This window comes from Nannobrachium achirus (genome assembly GCF_963921795.1).
Source record: "Nannobrachium achirus genome assembly, chromosome: 18".
NCBI lineage: Eukaryota > Metazoa > Chordata > Actinopteri > Myctophiformes > Myctophidae > Nannobrachium > Nannobrachium achirus.
In genome coordinates this window covers 48,796,146-48,817,734 of record NC_137825.1, presented here as the reverse complement: position 1 = coordinate 48,817,734, position 21,589 = coordinate 48,796,146, and the positions used below count along the sequence as shown (strand labels likewise).

At 44.0% G+C, this 21,589-nt stretch overlaps 1 protein-coding gene across 1 annotated transcript; it reads left to right on the top strand.

The window, feature by feature from the left end:
• The first annotated feature begins 4,862 nt into the window (after positions 1-4,862).
• On the top strand, positions 4,863-13,435 carry LOC308303357 (putative protein MSS51 homolog, mitochondrial). The gene is made up of 5 exons (XM_080747711.1): positions 4,863-5,084; positions 7,032-7,156; positions 8,288-8,851; positions 10,479-10,578; positions 13,067-13,435. Exons 3-5 carry the CDS (start codon positions 8,362-8,364, stop codon positions 13,266-13,268), a joined length of 792 nt encoding a protein of 263 aa, XP_080603837.1. The 5' UTR covers positions 4,863-5,084; positions 7,032-7,156; positions 8,288-8,361; the 3' UTR covers positions 13,269-13,435.
• The last annotated feature ends 8,154 nt before the right edge of the window (positions 13,436-21,589 follow it).

Sequence of the window (21,589 nt, the reverse complement as noted above, 5' to 3'; positions counted from 1 at the left end):
ATTTCCCTTATGTCAGTTATATAAAGATAATTCATTGTAAACACAGCATTTGCCATAGATTTAGGTGCTAAACAATGGGAGGTAGTAATGAACTATCTCTCATATCACAGAGAGATCTGTGATGCATTAAGCACCACCAGGATGATAATGAACTAGAAAATATTGTTCCTTCGAAACAATTGTGGGCTCGCTTCAAGCCAGAAAACAATGTCTATAAAAGTACAAAATGTCAAGATCACAGGGGCAGTGCTCTCTTTGACGTTACTGAAATTAGCTGCATGCATGATTTGAGGCATTTTGTTCCAAAAATGTGTTATGCAAAAGTTGACCCGCTGGTGGCGCTATAACAGGCCAATGTGAGAAGGGAGGCATCTGTTCCTTGACCTAGTGGGAATGTGCTTGCAAGATTTCACGCATATCGCAGGCTGTATTGATGAATTAATTAAAAAATAAAGTGTGCGTGTGTGCGTGTGTGCGTGCGTGCGTGAATGAATGAATAAATAATAAAGTGTGCGTTCGCTCGTTCGTTTGCACTTTATTTATTTATTCATTCATTCATTGAATGAATGCGTTCGTGGAACGAATAGTCACTACGGTCGTCTGTATTTTTTAAGCCCTGGGAAACCCACCTTAACGCCCTCATTAGCATGATGTATGCGAGCATAATTTATGCGAACCACACCCACACACATTTCCAAACCATGCACTGCCCCCAATTTGCATACGTCGACTAAGCTCCTCCCCTTCATTTACATACGGTCGCCTGCATTTTTTACGCGCTGGGAAACGCCACTTAACAGCCTCATTAGCATAATTTATGCGGACCACACCCACACGCATTTCCAAACCATGCCCCGCCCCCAATTTTTTTAAGTCGACTAAACTCCTCCCCTTCATTTACATACGGTCGTCTGCTTTTTTTACGCGCTGGGAAACCTACCTTAACGCCCTCATTAGCATAATTTATGCGAGCATAATGTATGCGCACCACGCCCACACGCATTTCCAAACCATGCCCCGCCCCCAATTTTTTTAAGTCGACTAAACTCCTCCCCTTCATTTACATACGGTCGTCTGCTTTTTTTACGCGCTGGGAAACCTACCTTAACGCCCTCATTAGCATAATGTATGCGAGCATAATGTATGCGCACACGCATTTCCAAACCACGCCCCGCCCCCAATTTGCATATGTCGACTAAGCTCCTCCCCTTCATTTACATACGGTTACCTGCATTTTTTACGCGCTGGGAAACGCCACTTAACAGCCTCATTTGCATAATGTATGCGCACACGCATTTCCAAACCATGCCCCGCCCCCAATTTGCATACGTCCACGAAGCTCCTCCCCTTCATTTACATACGGTCGTCTGCTTTTTTTACGCGCTGCGAAACCTGCCTTAACGACCTCATTAGCATAATGTATGCAAGCATAATGTATGCGCACCACGCCCACACGTATTTCCAAAACATGCCCCGCCCCCAATTTGCATATGTCGTCTAAGCGCCTCCCCTTCATTTACACACGGTCGTCTGCATTTTTTACGCGCTGGGAAAGGCCACTTCACAGCCTCATTAGCATAATTTATGCGAACCACACCCACACGCATTTCCAAACCATGCCCCGCCCCCAATTTGCATACGTCCACTAAGCTCCTCCCCTTCATTTACATACGGCCGTCTGCATTTTTTACGCGCTGGGAAAGGCCACTTAACAGCCTCATTAGCATAATTTATGCGAACCACACCCACACGCATTTCCAAACCATGCCCCGCCCCCAATTTGCATACGTCCACGAAGCTCCTCCCCTTCATTTACATACGGTCGTCTGCTTTTTTTACGCGCTGCGAAACCTGCCTTAACGACCTCATTAGCATAATGTATGCGAGCATAATGTATGCGCACCACGCCCACACGTATTTCCAAAACATGCCCCGCCCCCAATTTGCATATGTCGTCTAAGCTCCTCCCCTTCATTTACACACGGTCGTCTGCATTTTTTACGCGCTGGGAAAGGCCACTTCACAGCCTCATTAGCATAATTTATGCGAACCACACCCACACGCATTTCCAAACCATGCCCCGCCCCCAATTTGCATATGTCGTCTAAGCTCCTCCCCTTCATTTACATACGAGTCGTGATGCGACTCGTTGTGAGCTTGTAGATCATTACGTTATGCCCACTCATTAAGTTAGACTCCTCCTCTTGTTGAAACCACGCCCACTCATTACGTTAGACTCCTCCCACTCATTAAGTTTGACTCCACCCCTTGTATTTGCGTGTAATTACACGTCAGCGCGGTGACGAGAACGCTTGTCATGCGGCCTCATTTACATAATTAATGCAGACCACGCCCCAACCTCATTTACATAATTGATGCAGACCACGCCCCCAATTTGAATAATTAGGCTAATTAGCCCCGCCCCCCTGCATTTGCGTGTAATTAGCAACAAATGCAAGTTGTGCAGTCTCATTTACATAATTGATGCAGACCACGCCCCAACCTCATTTACATAATTGATGCAGACCACGCCCCCAATTTGAATAATTAGGCTAATTAGCCCCGCCCCCCTGCATTCGCGTGTAATTAGCAACAAGAAGCGCGCGTCAAATGCATGTTGTGCAGTCTCATTTACATAATTGATGCAGACCACGCCCCTCATTAACATAATTAATGCAAACCACGCCCCCAACTTCATTAGCATAATTAATGCAGCCTCATATACATGATAATCAGGCTCGCCGCCCCGCACGCGATGACACCCTCGGGGACCGCTATTTATTTATTTATTTATTTATTTATTTATTTATTTAGGAAGGAAGGAAGGAAGGAAGGAAGGAAGGAAGGAAGGAAAGAAAGAAAGAAAGAAAGAAAGAAAGAAAGAAAGAAAGAAAGAAAGAAAGAAAGAAAGAAAGAAAGAAAGAAAGAAAGAAAGGAAGGTTGCACGCTATTTAATTATTTATTTATTTATTTATTTATTGAAGGAAGGAAGGAAGGAAGGAAAGAAAGGTTGCACGCTATTTAATTAGTTATTTATTTATTTATTTATTTATTTATTGAAGGAAGGAAGGAAGGAAGGAAGGAAGGAAGGAAGAAAGATGTACGCTATTTGTTTATATATATTTATTTATTTATTTATTTATTTAGCCGATAGGCAGACGCCTGGGGGGGGGGGGGGGGGGGGGGGCGGAGACCCGATTCCGGATAAGCGGTTGAAGATGGATGGATGGATGGATGGATGATGGATGGATGGATGGATGGATGGATGGATGGATGGAAGGAAACATAGTCGGGAGTTAAATAAATAAATGAATGAATGAATGAATGAATGAATGAATGAATGAATAAATAAATAAATAAATAAATAAATAAATAAATAAATAAATAAATAAATAAATAAATAAATAGTCAGTCTCGACAGGGGCCTCATATAATAATAATAATAATTAATGAAATAAATAAAGCTCCTTTTAGTTGACCTTGTACCAGTGAGCCCAGCCAGTGCAGGGGGCGGGGCCATAATTAATTAATTAATTATTTAAAGAATCAGTAGCCTACGCAGTCGGGGGAAAGTTAGTTGCCGGGGCCAATGTGTCCTTTCGGCCTGGTGCAGACAGGGAAATAATTCATTCATTCATTCATTAATTAAATAAATACAGCCAAGGAGTGTGTGTGTGTGTGTGTGTGTGTGTGTGTGTGTGTGTGTGTGCAACGTTTGGCATGGATAAATAAATAATTAAACCAGTAAGACTCCCTAATATATACTGCGTGGCGATTTGCGTGATTTTAGGGCAAAATCTGTAGGAGTAGTGTCCAGAATGGGTTTCGCCTCATGGTGCCGCTAGAAGAGGAGGAGAGAATCGATGGGTGGAGGGCAAGGACTGTCTGTGCAAAATTTGGCACGGATCGGCCAGCGGTTGCAGAGATAGGTTGCAGAGATATGAGCAGTGCAAAAGTGTGACGGACATACAGACAGCTGGTCGAGGTTTCGATAGTAACTGCGACCTGACGGTCGCAATCATTCATTTGTCAGCCTCGACAGTGGCGGCGCCCAAAACAGCTGATCCACAAGCTCACATATGCAGCCTTGTAGATCGGCTGTTTTTATTGTTTTATTTTTTAAATTGTTTCCCCTGCATAGTGCTTTGTTCTATCCGTCATTCAATGTTATATGAGATACTTCAATGGTTTCCTGTGGAAATAAGCGTAGTCTTTTCTAGGATCTCCTTTTAGTTGACCTTGTACCAGTGAACTGTACTGTCAATGACACTGTATACCTATGACAGTCCTATATCAATAATTAGTTCATTCATGAATGACTTCCCTGTGGAAATAAGCCAACAACATTACTGGGATCTCCTTTTAGTTGGGCTTGTACCAAATCATGTTTATTACGTATCTATCTATCTCTCTATCTTCCTATCAATTAGTCACATGCATTCACATTGCACTGAATGCACGCACGCACAGGTCAGCTCAGCTTAGCAGCTGGCTTTTTTTTTTTTTTTTTTCTCTCTCAGAGCTCCAGACTCAGACACCGAGGTCTCGGAGGGCACCCAAGCCGGACTGCGTGCTCTGGCTGCGGCCGCGAAGCGGCCGCAGCCCCCCTCAACCCCCTGGAGCCAGGTAGAGTCTGGTGAAATAAAACCTATCTCCCGCTATTGACACTAGCTGCCATGGCAGCTACGCTAGAAAACCCAAACCACCTAACCAATCAAGCCAGCCATGGCCCCCCAGCCCATGGGATACATTCTCCTGGCAGCCGGTTGGCTCTCCCCAATCACCTGACAAGGAAGTGTTCTCTCTCCTTCTCTGTTTACCTAGGAGCAGACCATAGGGAGCAGACGCATGAGTTGAGTGTTGCTTCAAACTATGTCAAGGGATGTATATAGATGTCACATTGCTCTGTTCAATTGCTCTTTAAACAACTTGGGACAACATGAGACGACGCTGTGTACATTTGGACACAAGACGTGGGTCAACGTGCCTCGTGAGGAGAGGAGGAGAGGAGAGGATGCACCATGGTGTCATGAACTTCAAACAGAAGCAGCGCGAGGAACAGGCAGAACCAGACGGCACTGAGGGTGAGAGAAATGAAAATAATGCTGTAATGCTTTGTCACAAAGATTGTATTTAGTTATAATATTCTAAATGAACTAAGCCAGTGGTTCTCAACCCTTTTACACCAAGTACCACCTCAGAGAAGAAAAAAATTGCAGATATACAAGCTCACAGCGCGGCACCGAGTGCCGCGCTGCGAGCTTGTAGATCTGCTATTTTGGGAAAAAAAGTCGTGAAAATCTGTGCAAATCTTTGAATATATGTATTTTTAGAGCGAACGTTTGTAACTCAAATTTTGCTTCTGGGTGGTCCCTGGAACTAGATATTTTGAAATGGGGGTCCGTGGCCAAATAAATATCATTTTGGGGGCCCTTCACATGAAAAGGTTTGAGCACCACTGACATAGTAGTCTCTCAAGAACAGACTAACTGAGCTCCAGTTGAGTGAAAAGGACCTTTTCTTTGACGATGGCTGGCCAGATTGCTGACATAAAAACATAGGGTTTTTCCAAAAATCTTAGAAGGATTCAAAAGACACTTATAGAGTCGGGTCAAAATTCAAATTTTCACGATTTTTCAAAAATAGCAGCTGTGAGGTTGTAGATGTGCTGCTGTAAACAGGGATGGCATGGTGCAGCCAGCGGTTACACTCCTGAATCTGAGGGCCTGGGTTCGAATCCCACTGCAGGCGGCGACGTGTTGGTGAGAAGATGCTTGTAGATCTGCTGTTTTGGAGAATTTGTCTTTTTTGTTTTTTGCAAGTCTTAGAAAATATATATTTTAAAAGCCAACATTTGTAACTCAATTATTTGCTTCACTCGCAGCGCGGCACTCGGAGGCGGGGGTTCGAATTCCGCTTGGCGTGTGTGCATTTTCTGGGTGACCTCGTAGATCTGCTGTTTTTGAATAGCCAACATACAAACGGATACAGTGGTTCAAACGATTGTGACGCTATGCCACAGGTCTTGTAGGTGGATAACAGTGTTAAGACTGCGAGAGACACACGACCACCATGCCACTGTGGATAACAGTGTTAAGACTGCGAGAGACACACGACCACCATGCCACTGTGGATAACAGTGTTAAGACTGCGAGAGACACACGACCACCATGCCACTGTGGATAACAGTGTTAAGACTGCGAGAGACACACGACCACCATGCCACTGTGGATAACAGTGTTAAGACTGTGAGAGACACACGACCACCATGCCACTGTGGATAACAGTGTTAAGACTGCGAGAGACACACGACCACCATGCCACTGTGGATAACAGTGTTAAGACTGCGAGAGACACACGACCACCATGCCACTGTGGATAACAGTGTTAAGACTGCGAGAGACACACGACCACCATGCCACTGTGGTGTCATGGTGTGGTGTCAAAATCACCAAGTGATTTTTCAGCTCACTCATGTAATGAAATCCTTTGCCACACTCAGCACACGTATAGCATGTTTTATGTACCGTGGGATGGAAAATCATACTCTGGGGGCATGGAACTAATTTTTTTTGTTGAATTTCAATCTTTGTTAGATATGTTACTAGACACCTTTACGAACACATTGGTGAAGAAATTGTTTGGTAAGGAATTTATTCCCAGATTTGACAGGTATTCTGATAATTTTCCCTGACTACATATACAGTCCCGTTAGTCCTCACCCTCCGCTGCGTACTGTTGTGCTCCGAGATGAGGTCCTACCGTGTTATCACCGGGCTGGGGTAGAATGCCTCCACGCCGAGGTTTTAGATCCCGCTGTACATAAAACATGCACTACGGCGTTGGGAAATGGTTTAAATCGCTTATTTAGTCTCATTAAATTCGGAAAAGCCCCCGGCGGCAGGTGCCAAGGCGCGCGTGCAAGACACCAGTCATGTTGCCATACCTTAGCTTTTTCTGAACTGACGCCACTGCAGTCATCTCACTTTTGGGTGTTCTTTCTTTGCTCCTGTGGCCCTCTGGTTGCACAGATGTCTGAATGTTTACTACTGCAGCAAGGAGTGCCAGAAGGCCGACTGGACCCAGCACAAGAGGTTCTGCTCGCAGCTGCGTCTCGTGGCCATTGACAGAGTCGTGGAATGGCTTCTGTACAAAGGTAAAGCGCCACGAGTGAACTGACAATGTGCTCACGCGTTACAACGTGCCGTAAACCACCCGTTTCCCCCACAAAAATCTTAAGTCTTAAAACAAACGTTTACTGTTGGACTTAGATTTATTGTTGTTTTAAAACAGGGGTCTTCAACAGGGGGACCCTAGGGGGTCCTCAGAGTTACTACAGGGGGTCCTTCAAATCTTTTTTGTGATAGAAACTTTTATTTTTCTGAGAACTTTAGCCAAAAATAGCAGATCTACAAGCTCACAACGCCTCGCGCTGCGAGGCGTTGTGAGCTTGTAGATCGGCTATTTTCGGCTAAGAGGTTTGGTGTAGAGGGGAAAAAAGAGCAGACTAAATACAGAGTGAAAGGCCAAGTTTATTAGGTATTGACGGTTCAAGTGGTTAGATATCTGAAAACTATGAATCTATGAAAAGGTTGTGGGGGTCCCTGCTTAATCTCTATCTCAACTAAGGGGTCCTTGGCCTGAAAACGTTGAAGACCCTGTTTTAAAATGAAAATTTTGTCTAAAACTGAAAGAAAGGAAAGAAGGAAGGGACAGGAAAGAATGAATACTGGTGGTGGTGACTAACAGATGTATTTCTATTCTTGCATATGCCTCAGTGAATCACAGATTTTTGACAATCCAGCCCTCATCATCACACTGATGAAGGCTGGTTAGCCGGCACGTCTGTTTGAGGCATAATTATGGACGAATCTGACTACAACCCTCTTCCTTTTTTATCGTCAAACAGTTTATTGCATCAATGCGGCAGACGCGGTCAGAGCACGGTGGTAAACAGAAAACAAACAAACACTGGTGACTAACTGAAACGTTGTTTCTCCCTGCCGCGACATCAGGAGATTCAAGATTCAAGATTAATTCATTTGGTCCCGAAGGAAATTTGTCTTGGACATGCAGGCTGCTACATAACATACAACAGGACAAGACAGACAGAAAGAAAGTAAATTACAACGAATAGTGCACAACACACAGTGCTGGCATACAGGTCAAGTGCATACATTACATTACATTACACTAGAGTCATCACACCTTACTAACGGCCTGAGTTTAGCAGAGTAATGAATGAGTATTTGTATCTGTTCAGATGTCTTTTCTTGTTTTTAACTAGGAGATCTGCCATTCGCCACCGACAAATGGTCCAAGCCTCAGTCCGAGGTCAAGGGCTGGGACGACTGGCTCGCCATGCAGGGAGACCTGACTCCGCGCCTCGGCACCATCCTGTCCGGCGCCAACATGAAAGACTTGTGGACCAACGCTGGCAAGTCCAGGCCGGAGGAGGACGACCTGAAGCAGTCGCTGTGGAGAGTCTCCAGCGAGTTCCTCTCCAGGCCAATGACCATAGCCTGGGCGATGAGACTGTTCGGCCTCGACCCTATGAAGGAAGCCCTGACAATTCACCTGGTGGGTGCGGGCCAGAGTGAGACTCTGGGAGCCAAACTGACGGACTACGACGAACTGAACCGTATGTTCCCGGGACACAAGGGTCTGGTGGTGGTGATGATAGGGCCGGAGATTGTGCAAGGCCCCGTCGTGAGGCCTCCGCTTCACGCCACCGGGCCCAAGCAGAGCGTCTACATCAGCGCCTACAAGGGCCTCTACCACGACTTCTGGGAAGAGGTGGTCGAGAAGGAGCAGGCAGCCAGGCCAGATCTGGTCGTTGGATTTCACCCTGGTAAAAAAAATAATAATAATAATATATATATATATATATATATATATATATCGTCGTTGTAGGGTGGAAACCTTGTATGTCCAAAGCCGTTTGTTTTGTATTTATCATTTTAAAAATGATTTAAACTAGTGGAAACAGCCGATCTACAAGCACACAACGCCTCGCACTGCGAGGCGTTGTGTGCTTGTAGATCTGCTGTTTTCACTACTTTTGTGCAACGGCCTTGTATTGTGAAGCAGGGCTTTACTTTGCAGGAAAAAAATTACAAATTTGAAACTTGGAGGTACGAGGTTTCTGCCCGACAACGACAATATATTGAATGTATAACTTCCAAAAGCAGTGATCCGAATTGTGCCAAAATTGTCTTTTGTGTCTATGACAGGGGTTTTCAAAGTGGGTGACGGGGCACCCTGGGGTGCCGCGACAGCAGTGTGGGTGCCGTGAGATAATTTATTTGGACACTTGAAATAATATTTTGTATCATTTTGAAGTACAAAGTTATTTTCAGTCAGTTCCAACCAAAATAGCTATGATCTCAACGTTTTCCTCGCAACATAATCACTCAAATATCGTCACTGTCGGGCAGAAACCTTGTTTCAAATGTGTATGTCTTTTGGTAAAGCAAAGCCCTGCTTCATCATACAGGACTATCGCACAAAACAAGTGAAAACAGCCGATCTACAAGCACACACCTCGCGATGCGAGGCGTTGTGTGCTTGTAGATCGGCTGTTTTCACTAGTTTAGTACATTTTATAGATGATAAATACAAAACGAACGGTTTTGGACATTCAAGGTTTCCACCCGACAACGACGATATGCTATACATATATGAGGTGCTGGGAGTGAAAATTACAATGTAGGGGTGCCTCGGATTAAAAACATATTTATGGGGTGCCCTGAGACAAAAAAGTTTGGGAACCGCTTGTCTATGAAATATAATAACAAACTTACAGTACTTTTTTTTTTACGTTTCTAACCAACATACTTGCAATGAGTCAAAACAGTTGATCGCGAGGCGCTGTGTGCTTGTAGATCTGCTGTTTTCACTACTTTAGTACATTTTATAGATGATAAATACAAAACGAACGGTTTTGGACACACAAGGTTTCCACCCGACAACGACGATATGCTATAAATATAAGGTGCTGGGAGTGAAAATTACAATGTAGGGGTGCCTCGGATTAAAAAAAATATTTATGGGGTGCCCTGAGACAAAAAAGTTTGGGAACCGCTGGTCTATGAAATATAATAACAAACTTAAGGTGGTTGCACACTGCACTGCGTGTTTTCGTTGCGTTTTGGAAATCCAAAAGCCAGAGAGAGAGAGAGGAAAGAGAGAGAGAGAGCAAGGGACTCAGTGCAACAGCTGCGAAAATCGGAAAAAATCAACCCTGGTCCGGAAAATAAATACGAAACGGGCGGCAGTGTGCAAACGTGATTGACATAACGTGAGGTTGATTTTTTTATTCACGCACTCCGAAATTCACTCCGATATTCGGCCCGAAAAACGCAGCAGTGTGCAAAGACCTTTACAGTATTTTTTTTACGTTTCTAACCAACATACTTGCAATGAGTCAAAACAGTTGATTTTTTCCCCCCTTCATTTTGAATCTTTTTGTTGCCCAGGGTTTGATGCTAGTCAGGAGGCAGGTCTGGAGGAAGGTTGGCTTCCAACTCTGCTGCTCCTCAGGGACTATGACATCCCCTGTCTCTTCACCACGCTCAGGTAATTGATGCATAGCATTTTGGAACAAATGGTTGTATGTAAATGGATTGTAATCTCATCACCAGCTCTGATAGTTTAATATTTAGGCCTAGAATTATTGAATGCTTTAACCAGTGAAAAATAGCAGATGTACAAGCTCACAGCGCGCCACCGAGTGCCGCGCTGCGAGCTTAGATCTGCTATTTTTGGAAAAAGTCGTGAAAATGTGTGCAAAAGGTTTGAGAACCACTGACATAGTAGTCTCTCAAGAACAGACTAACTGAGCTCCATTTAAGTGAAAAGGACCTTTTCTTTGACCATGGCTAAGCCAGATTGCTGACATAGAAACATAGGTTTTTCAAAAAACCTTAGAAGGATTCAAAAGAATTGGGTCACAATTCTAATTTTCATGATTTTTCAAAAATAGCAGATCTACAAGCTCGCAGCGCGGCACTCGGTGTCGCGCTGTGAGCTTGTATATCTGCTATTTTTCAATAGTTAAAGCATAACATAATGATACACAATATAGTGTAACCGTTCTGACAGCTAAAGATAAGACACAGTACGATCTTCCCTTCTGCTCAGGTAATTGTGGGCTCGCCGAAGGCGAGAACACTCTGTTATCCTCGTTATTTATAGAGTGAGTTCCGCCGCATATTTCCACCGCAGACACGTTGGCATTTTCCGCCGCAGACCGTAGAGAGGCAGAGCCACAAGCCAATGAGGTGGCATGATTGTATTTGAGTTCCGTCGCAGACAGTATAAAGGCAGCTAGGGCCCTTAGCCAATGAGGTGTTATTGAGGTGTGGAAAATCTGGGAGTGGTGTTAGCTGGGGTATTGGTTGAGCTTCACATGACAATTAACACGTCACCTTTGGGGGGAAATATATAATGAGTTCTGCCGTATATTTTTGCCACACATTCCTAATATGAAACTCCCAGAATCAATAGAAACAATAGAAAAAATTGTGAACAACTGTTCCTTCCCAGGCAAACATGACAAGGAAACTATAGCACAACCAGCAACATACATTACAGTATTTCATTAATTATAAACAATGTTATTTTCTATATTCAACAAAGCAACAACAACCACTCACTTATATACACATATTTTTTATTTATTTAACTTTTTTTTCAACATAAAAGAATAACAACAATTTATTTAATTACGATTTTTTATTTTTATTTTATTTCTTTTTAAAACATTTTTTTTTACAAGCGAGCCCACACTGTTTTGTAGGAACAGTATCTCTAGTTGCTGCATAGCATTTTGGAACAAATGGTTATATGTAAATGGATTATAATCTCATCACCACTTATTAAACAGTTACAGAGATACTGTATAAGTCACAGTGTCCAGAAAAGCATAGTACCCTTGACTTTTAACATAGGATGATGTCTTAAAGGCCCACTGACATGCCCCGAAATTATAATAGTATGATACAGTAGGTCACGTGGTCTCTCTGAAAACGGTCTGAAACAGTCTGAAACTCATGTCACAGTGTAATCTGCCCCTCGCCCCCCAACAACAGCTGACCAGTACAGTAAGTAGTCCAGACAATTAATTTGATTGGCTTAGAATTGCGCATTCCCACAATGACATCATAAAAATATTAACTCATATTTTAAGATGACTTTTTAAAGTGACAGTACCCCTTTAGGTGACAGTACCCCTTTAAATACACTACATAGGCAGATATTATTTAATATCAATTTTATATCCTAACAATAGCAATAGCGCCTTGGAAGGCCGGACTGAAGCGCCAAAACCTCCCGCTCACCAACCCAACTCCCTTAGAGGAGCGAGTTATGCCTGGGTCTTTTTTTTTGGCCGCTACACTAATGCTTTGTCTGACATACTGCGGTATCCGCATGTGGCTAAGGGCTGGCGGCAGGGACGTGCTGTCCATTGGGAAAAGCGGGACAACTCCCGAACGGCCGGTTCATTCCCGGCCGGTCCAGGCTGGCCATTAGGAGAAAATTAAAAATAAAATGTCGGCCTTCGTTCCATTTTGGGGGCTGGGCGGCCAATAAAGTAAATCGTCACTGTCGGGCAGAAACCTTGTATCTCCAAGTTTCAAATTTATACATTTTTCCGCAAAGTAAAGCCCTGCTTCATCATATAAGGCCGTTGCACAAAAGTAGTGAAAACAGCAGATCTACAAGCACACAATGCCTCGCGGTGCGAGGCGTTGTGTGCTTGTAGTTCGGCTGTTTTCACTAGTTTAAATCATTTTTAAAATGATAAATACAAAACAAACGGTTTTGGACATACAAGGTTTCCACCCGACAACGACGAAATATAACTTGTGTACAGTAATTGGCCCACTGGCTTGTCACTTGTCATGATCTGAAATGGCAACTCTTTGAGTAGCAGCAGCGCTATAGAGAGAGATCTCTCTCTCTCTATAGCACGCAATGAGGGCCTCTCCAACTCTTTTTCCCGGGCTGAATCAGGGGCCCAGCACGTCCCTGGCTGACGGTCACCTTCCTGTTCCCTTTACAGCGACTCGGAGATGACCTATTCCCTGCTGATCCTGAAGGAGTTGGAGATCGACCATAAAGGAAGTGGAGCCAACCCCTTTGCCTCGCTGAAACCAGAGGTGGTGGGGATGTGTCCCAACAAGCCGGCCGTCTACTCCAACTCCCACTACTTCACCTTCCACGGGTTACTGGAGAACGCCGAGGAGTTAGAGGAGGAACACTGAACAAATGAATGAGTTCTGTACACATGCAGGGACGTGCTGGCCATTGGGAAAAGCGGGACAACTCCCGAACGTCCGGTTCATTCCCGGCCGGTCCAGGCCGGCCGTTAGGAAGAAAATATAAAAATAAAATGTCTACCTTCGTTCCATTTTTTGGCGGCTGGGCGGCCAACAAAGTAAATCGTCACTGTCGGGCAGAAACCTTGTATCTCCAAGTTTCAAATTTGTAAATTTTTCGCAAAGCAAAGCCCTGCTTCATCATACAAGGCCGTCGCACAAAAGTAGTGAAAACAGCAGATCTACAAGCACACAACGCGTGTGCTTGTAGATCGGCTGTTTTCACTAGTTTAAATACATACAAGGTTTCCACCCGACAACGACGAAATATAAATTGTGTAATTGGCCCACTGGCTTGTCACAAATCTTTGAGTAGCAGCAGCGCTATAGAGAGAGATCTCTCTCGCGCGCAATGAGGGCCTCTCCAACTCTTTTTCCCGGGCTGAATCAGGGGCCCAGCATGTCCCTGGTTCTGTAAACCCCCTACTGCAGGGGTCTTCAACGTTTTCAGGCCAAGGACCCCTTAGCTGAGAGAGATGAAGCAGGGACCCCCACACCCTGTTCATAGATTCAATATAGTTGCATCGTTTGACAGCACAATCATCAGTGTATTTTGGACTCATGTCATTTGTATTTTTCAGATATTTAACCACCTGAACCGTCAATAAACTTGACCTTTCACTCTGTACTTAGTCTGCTCTTTTTCCCCCTCTACACCAAACCTCTTTGCCGAAAATAGCCGATCTACAAGCTCACAGCGCCTCGCGCTGCAAGGCGTTGTGAGCTTGTTGATCTGCTATGTTTGGCTAAAGTTCTCAAAATATGGACGCTAGGGTTCAAGTGGTCAATATAAAAAAGGAGGGAAAAAAGTCACACAGAGATTTGGGGGACCCCCTGTAGTAACTCTGAGGACCCCCTAGGGGTGCCGGACCCCCTGTTGAAGACCCCTGCCCTACTAGCTGTCAGGACTGAAATACAAGTATACATTTCAGGAGGATGACATTTATACTTGTATTTACAACATCCCCCACTGAGGCAGTATCCCTTTCCAACTTACTAAAACATCCGCTAATACAAATTGTCATGTTATTTATGACGAGTGAGTGACACATTTGGCCATACGATAAATTAGTAAAAAAAAAAGACATTAAACTGTGACTTATTGTATATACAGTATTGGCATAGTATTATGGTTTGAGAACAATTGAGTGTGAGTTGGACATTTGCATTAGCTGCCTAAGGGTGCCCAGCCAGTATTTCAACTGCCATTATGTTGAGATTTGAATGAACTTTCTCATCCATTGTAGCACTGTAGATTGGTAGTCAAATGCTCACTCTAGATAATGTATAAAGTAAATATATTTCACAATCTGCCGCATGCAATACAGCAAAAGAAGTGCTCTTTACTCCTTCTATATGGCATGTTTCATACACAAAGGCCAATTGACACTTGACAGTGCTTTACATAAGATAAAAGTGTACTGTGCAGGGATGCACAACACGGACAGAAATTACATTTTACTGCACTGGCGAAGATTATAATTATTTTGTTATGTTTTATGTTTTTAAATAGATGATTAATAACGAAGGCATTGGGAAGTTGCCTGATCGAAGAGAACTATAAACTATTTACAATATAGTTCTACTTTGTTGGAGTGGTGAAAGCACTCCCAATAGACAGGTATGTCCGTGGGTATGTCCGTGGGTGGCTGGGTGGGTGGGTGGCTGGGTGGCTGGCTGGCCGTGTCCGTAGCCTGGCAATACCTTGAGTGGCCACACACAACACACTAGTTAAAGGAGGGGCGCTGTTTTGTGCAGGCCAGGCACACTCAACACACACACACACATACACACACGCACGCACGCACGCACGCACGCACGCTGCTCAGATTCACCACTCCACTTCGAACCGAGGTTTGATTTTACCACTGCAAATGTGCATTACTCATATTTTTGTTATTGGTGTTCAAAAAGGATTCAACGCGGGTTATTTTATTCTTAAACAGGCCAGATTTAAAACCGATTATTTACCTGGAGGCCAGACATTCACACAGACTTTGACTCGTAAATAATAAAAGATTTGTATGTCTTTAACATATACAACACATGCTATACAGTATATACAGCTGATTACAGAGGTGTGACCTGAAAAGGTGCTTCATTAAAGGAGTAGTTCACCCCCAAAATGACTTTTTTTCCTATTGATTAGTCACGCCACGGAGAGTAGAGTTCAATAATATTTTTTGGTTTTTGTCACATTCCTAAGAAAAAAATGTGATAACAATAAATTTACCCCCATTCGTTCCGGATGGGGACCCGTTTCGAAACGGGTCCCCATCCGGAATCAATGGGGGTAAATTTACTCGAATCAATTTTTGTCTTAGGAATGTGACAAAAAACTAAAAATATTATTGAACTCTGTGGGTGAACCACTCCTTTAATGGAAGTTGCAATTTTTAGACTGGTAAAATGTAGGGGAAAAAATGGGCGCATACTGTAGGAACTAGGAAGTCTTAACTGCTGCCAGCGTTAGTTTTCTTACTCTATAGCATTCAAGTGAAAGAAGCTGTCTAGACGTGTACCAGGGACATGCTGGGCCCCTGATTCAGCCCGGGAAAAAAGAGTTGGAGAGGCCTTCATTGCGCGCTATAGAGAGAGAGATCTCTCTATAGCGCTGCTGCTACTCAAAGATTTGCCATTTCAGATCATGACAAGCCAGTGGGCCAATTACATGAGTTATATTTTGTTGTTGTCGGGTGGAAACCTTGTATGTCCAAAACCGTTTGTTTTGTATTTATCATTTTAAAAATGATTTAAACTAGTGAAAACAGCCGATCTACAAGCACACAACGCCTTGCACCGCGAGGCGTTGTGTACTTGTAGATCTGCTGTTTTCACTACTTTTGTGCGACGGCCTTGTCTGATGAAGCAGGGCTTTACCTTGCGAAAAGAATTACACATTTGAAACTTGGAGATACAAGGTTTCTGCCCGAAAGTGACGATTTGATTGATTGATTGAAGACTTTATTAGAAGTTTGCATAGGAAAAGGTACAGTTTCATGATGGTACAGTTCACTGGTACAAGGTCTACTAAAAGGAGATCCATGAAAAGACTAAGCTTATTTCCACTGGAAACCATTGAAGTATCTCATTGAATGACAGACAAATAGAACACAGTACTATGCAGTAGATATGTAAAGAAAAACAATTTACTTTGTTGGCCGCCCAGCCCCCAAAATGGAACGAAGGCCGACAATTTTTTTCGTAATGGCCGGCCTGGAATGAACCGGCCGTTCGGGAGTTTCACACTTTTCCCAATGGCCAGCACGTCCCTGACGTGTACTGTACAAATATGTTAATCCATGTTTGGGAATTGCACTGCAAATATGCTCTGTCTGAAAATGTTAGTCCACAGACTTGTTTGGCCAGTTAGGCCAACATCATTATTAACAGTTAACTGGAGGGGACCTTCACCACGGACATTTTGGGGGTCCTTCACATGAAAAAGTTTCAGAACCACTGACATAGTAGTCCCTCAAGAAAAGACTAACTGAGCTCCAGATTAAGTGAAAAGGACCTTTTCTTTGACGATGGCTGGCCAGGTTGCTGACACAGGTTTTTTCCAAAAACCTTAGAAGGATTCAAAAGACACTTATAGAATCGTGTCAAAATTCAGATTTTCATGATTTTTCTAAAATAGCAGATATACAAGCTCGCAGGGCGGCACTCTGTGGCGCGCTGCGAGCTTGTATATCTGCTGTTTTTCAATAGTTAAAGCGTAAAATAATGATACGCAATAATGTGTACCCGTTCTGAATGGGTTTTAATGACGAATGCATTCTGAACCTACAGGAGGACGGTAATTTGGTTATCTACGGCTGGAAGCCCATGTGGTCGTCAGACACGGCGGGGGCCCAACGTTCACCGCCTGTGCATGATGCAGGGGACTGCAACCTGGTCATGTACGTCAAGGGTGACAATTACCCCGAGTGGCACACAGGGACGTGCTGGCCATTGGGAAAAGCGGGACAACTCCCGAACGGCCGGTTCATTCCCGGCCGGTCTAGGCCGGCCATTAGGAAAAAAATGTAAAATAAAAGGTCGGCCTTCGTTCAATTTTGGGGGCTGGGCGGCCAACAAAGTAAATCGTCACTGTCGGGTAGAAACCTTTTATTTCCAAGTTTCAAATTTGTAGATTTTTTTTTCGCAAAGTAAACCCCTGCTTCATCATACAAGGCCGTCGCACAAAAGTAGTGAAAACAGCAGATCTACAAGCACACAACGCCTCGCGGTGCGAGTCGTTGTGTGCTTGTAGATCGGCTGTTTTCACTAGTTTAAATCATTTTTAAAATGATAAATACAAAACTAACGGTTTTGGACATACAAGGTTTCCACCCGACAACGGCGAAATATAACTCATGTAATTGGCCCACTTGTCATGATCTGAAATGGCAAAGTACTGTAGCAGCGCTATAGAGAGAGATCTCTCTCTATAGCGCGCAATGAGGGCCTCTCCAACTCTTTTTCCCGGGCTGAATCAGGGGCCCAGCACGTCCCTGGTCGTGTATAAAGTTACAGTGGTGGAAAGTAACTTTATTTACAAGTTTGTAGATTTTCATCATTATTACAAAGCCTGCATTAACCACTTCGACCCTCTCATGGCGATGCATTGTGAGCGTGTAGATCTGCTATTTTCAAAATATGTTTTCACCTTTGAAATGACATGAAATAGGACATTCTGCATGCATAATAAGTACTTTTACTTTTGGTACTTTAAGTACATTTTGATACCAATACTTTTGTAATCTTACTCAAGCACTCACCTTTTTGTTTTACTCAAATTGGGGCCTGCTGTGGCTAAAGGAGCACCAGGAGCACCTTTTCCACTAATGTACTCGCTTGCCTTTGAGACAATTTATTATTGTCCTTTATGTTATGTTATCTTCAATCTATTGTCATTGCTTTCTCACCATTCTTAATGCATATATTCATTCATATATATTATTTCTTTATTATTTAAATTGAACAACACTTTGCATTTGAAATGAGCTTTGTTAATAAACTTTGACTTGACTTAATTTTATTCGACTCACCACATTTCCCTTATGTCAGTTATATAAAGATAATTCATTGTAAACACAGCATTTGCCATAGATTTAGGTGCTAAACAATGGGAGGTAGTAATGAACTATCTCTCATATCACAGAGAGATCTGTGATGCATTAAGCACCACCAGGATGATAATGAACTAGAAAATATTGTTCCTTCGAAACAATTGTGGGCTCGCTTCAAGCCAGAAAACAATGTCTATAAAAGTACAAAATGTCAAGATCACAGGGGCAGTGCTCTCTTTGACGTTACTGAAATTAGCTGCATGCATGATTTGAGGCATTTTGTTCCAAAAATGTGTTATGCAAAAGTTGACCCGCTGGTGGCGCTATAACAGGCCAATGTGAGAAGGGAGGCATCTGTTCCTTGACCTAGTGGGAATGTGCTTGCAAGATTTCACGCATATCGCAGGCTGTATTGATGAATTAATTAAAAAATAAAGTGTGCGTGTGTGCGTGTGTGCGTGCGTGCGTGAATGAATGAATAAATAATAAAGTGTGCGTTCGCTCGTTCGTTTGCACTTTATTTATTTATTCATTCATTCATTGAATGAATGCGTTCGTGGAACGAATGCTCACTACGGTCGTCTGTATTTTTTAAGCCCTGGGAAACCCACCTTAACGCCCTCATTAGCATGATGTATGCGAGCATAATTTATGCGAACCACACCCACACACATTTCCAAACCATGCACTGCCCCCAATTTGCATACGTCGACTAAGCTCCTCCCCTTCATTTACATACGGTCGTCTGCATTTTTTACGCGCTGGAAAACCCACCTTAACGCCCTCATTAGCATAATGTATGCGAGCATAATGTATGCAAACCACGCCCACACGCATTTCCAAACCATGCCCCGCCCCCAATTTGCATACGTCGACTAAGCTCCTCCCCTTCATTTACATACGGTCGTCTGCATTTTTTACGCGCTGGGAAACGCCACTTAACAGCCTCATTAGCATAATTTATGCAAACCACACCCACACACATTTCCAAACCATGCACTGCCCCCAATTTTCATACGTCGACTAAGCTCCTCCCCTTCATTTACATACGGTCATCTGCATTTTTTACGCGCTGGGAAACCTACCTTAACACCCTCATTAGCATAATGTATGCGAGCATAATGTATGCAAACCACGCCCACACGCATTTCCAAACCATGCCCCGCCCCCAATTTGCATATGTCGACTAAGCTCCTCCCCTTCATTTACATACGGTCGTCTGCATTTTTTACGCGCTGGAAAACCCACCTTAACGCCCTCATTAGCATAATGTATGCGAGCATAATGTATGCAAACCACGCCCACACGCATTTCCAAACCATGCCCCGCCCCCAATTTGCATACGTCGACTAAGCTCCTCCCCTTCATTTACATACGGTCGTCTGCATTTTTTACGCGCTGGGAAACACCACTTAACAGCCTCATTAGCATAATTTATGCGGACCACACCCACACGCATTTCCAAACCATGCCCCGCCCCCAATTTTTTTAAGTCCACTAAACTCCTCCCCTTCATTTACATACGGTCGTCTGCTTTTTTTACGCGCTGGGAAACCTACCTTAACGCCCTCATTAGCATAATGTATGCGAGCATAATGTATGCGCACCACGCCCACACGCATTTCCAAACCACGCCCCGCCCCCAATTTGCATATGTCGACTAAGCTCCTCCCCTTCATTTACATACGGTCGCCTGCATTTTTTACGCGCTGGGAAACGCCACTTAACAGCCTCATTAGCATAATTTATGCGGACCACACCCACACGCATTTCCAAACCATGCCCCGCCCCCAATTTTTTTAAGTCGACTAAACTCCTCCCCTTCATTTACATACGGTCGTCTGCTTTTTTTACGCGCTGGGAAACCTACCTTAACGCCCTCATTAGCATAATGTATGCGAGCATAATGTATGCGCACCACGCCCACACGCATTTCCAAACCACGCCCCGCCCCCAATTTGCATATGTCGACTAAGCTCCTCCCCTTCATTTACATACGGTCGCCTGCATTTTTTACGCGCTGGGAAACGCCACTTAACAGCCTCATTAGCATAATTTATGCGGACCACACCCACACGCATTTCCAAACCATGCCCCGCCCCCAATTTTTTTAAGTCGACTAAACTCCTCCCCTTCATTTACATACGGTCGTCTGCTTTTTTTACGCGCTGGGAAACCTACCTTAACGCCCTCATTAGCATAATGTATGCGAGCATAATGTATGCGCACCACGCCCACACGCATTTCCAAACCACGCCCCGCCCCCAATTTGCATATGTCGACTAAGCTCCTCCCCTTCATTTACATACGGTCGCCTGCATTTTTTACGCGCTGGGAAACGCCACTTAACAGCCTCATTAGCATAATTTATGCGGACCACACCCACACGCATTTCCAAACCATGCCCCGCCCCCAATTTTTTTAAGTCGACTAAACTCCTCCCCTTCATTTACATACGGTCGTCTGCTTTTTTTACGCGCTGGGATACCTACCTTAACGCCCTCATTAGCATATTGTATGCGAGCATAATGAATGCGCACCACGCCCACACGCATTTCCAAACCACGCCCCGCCCCCAATTTGCATATGTCGACTAAGCTCCTCCCCTTCATTTACATACGGTCGCCTGCAGTTTTTACGCGCTGGGAAACGCCACTTAACAGCCTCATTAGCATAATTTATGCGGACCACACCCACACGCATTTCCAAACCATGCCCCGCCCCCAATTTTTTTAAGTCGACTAAACTCCTCCCCTTCATTTACATACGGTCGTCTGCTTTTTTTACGCGCTGGGATACCTACCTTAACGCCCTCATTAGCATAATGTATGCGAGCATAATGTATGCAAACCACGCCCACACGCATTTCCAAACCATGCCCCGCCCCCAATTTGCATATGTCGACTAAGCTCCTCCCCTTCATTTACATACGGTCGTCTGCATTTTTTACGCGCTGGAAAACCCACCTTAACGCCCTCATTAGCATAATGTATGCGAGCATAATGTATGCAAACCACGCCCACACGCATTTCCAAACCATGCCCCGCCCCCAATTTGCATACGTCGACTAAGCTCCTCCCCTTCATTTACATACGGTCGTCTGCATTTTTTACGCGCTGGGAAACGCCACTTAACAGCCTCATTAGCATAATT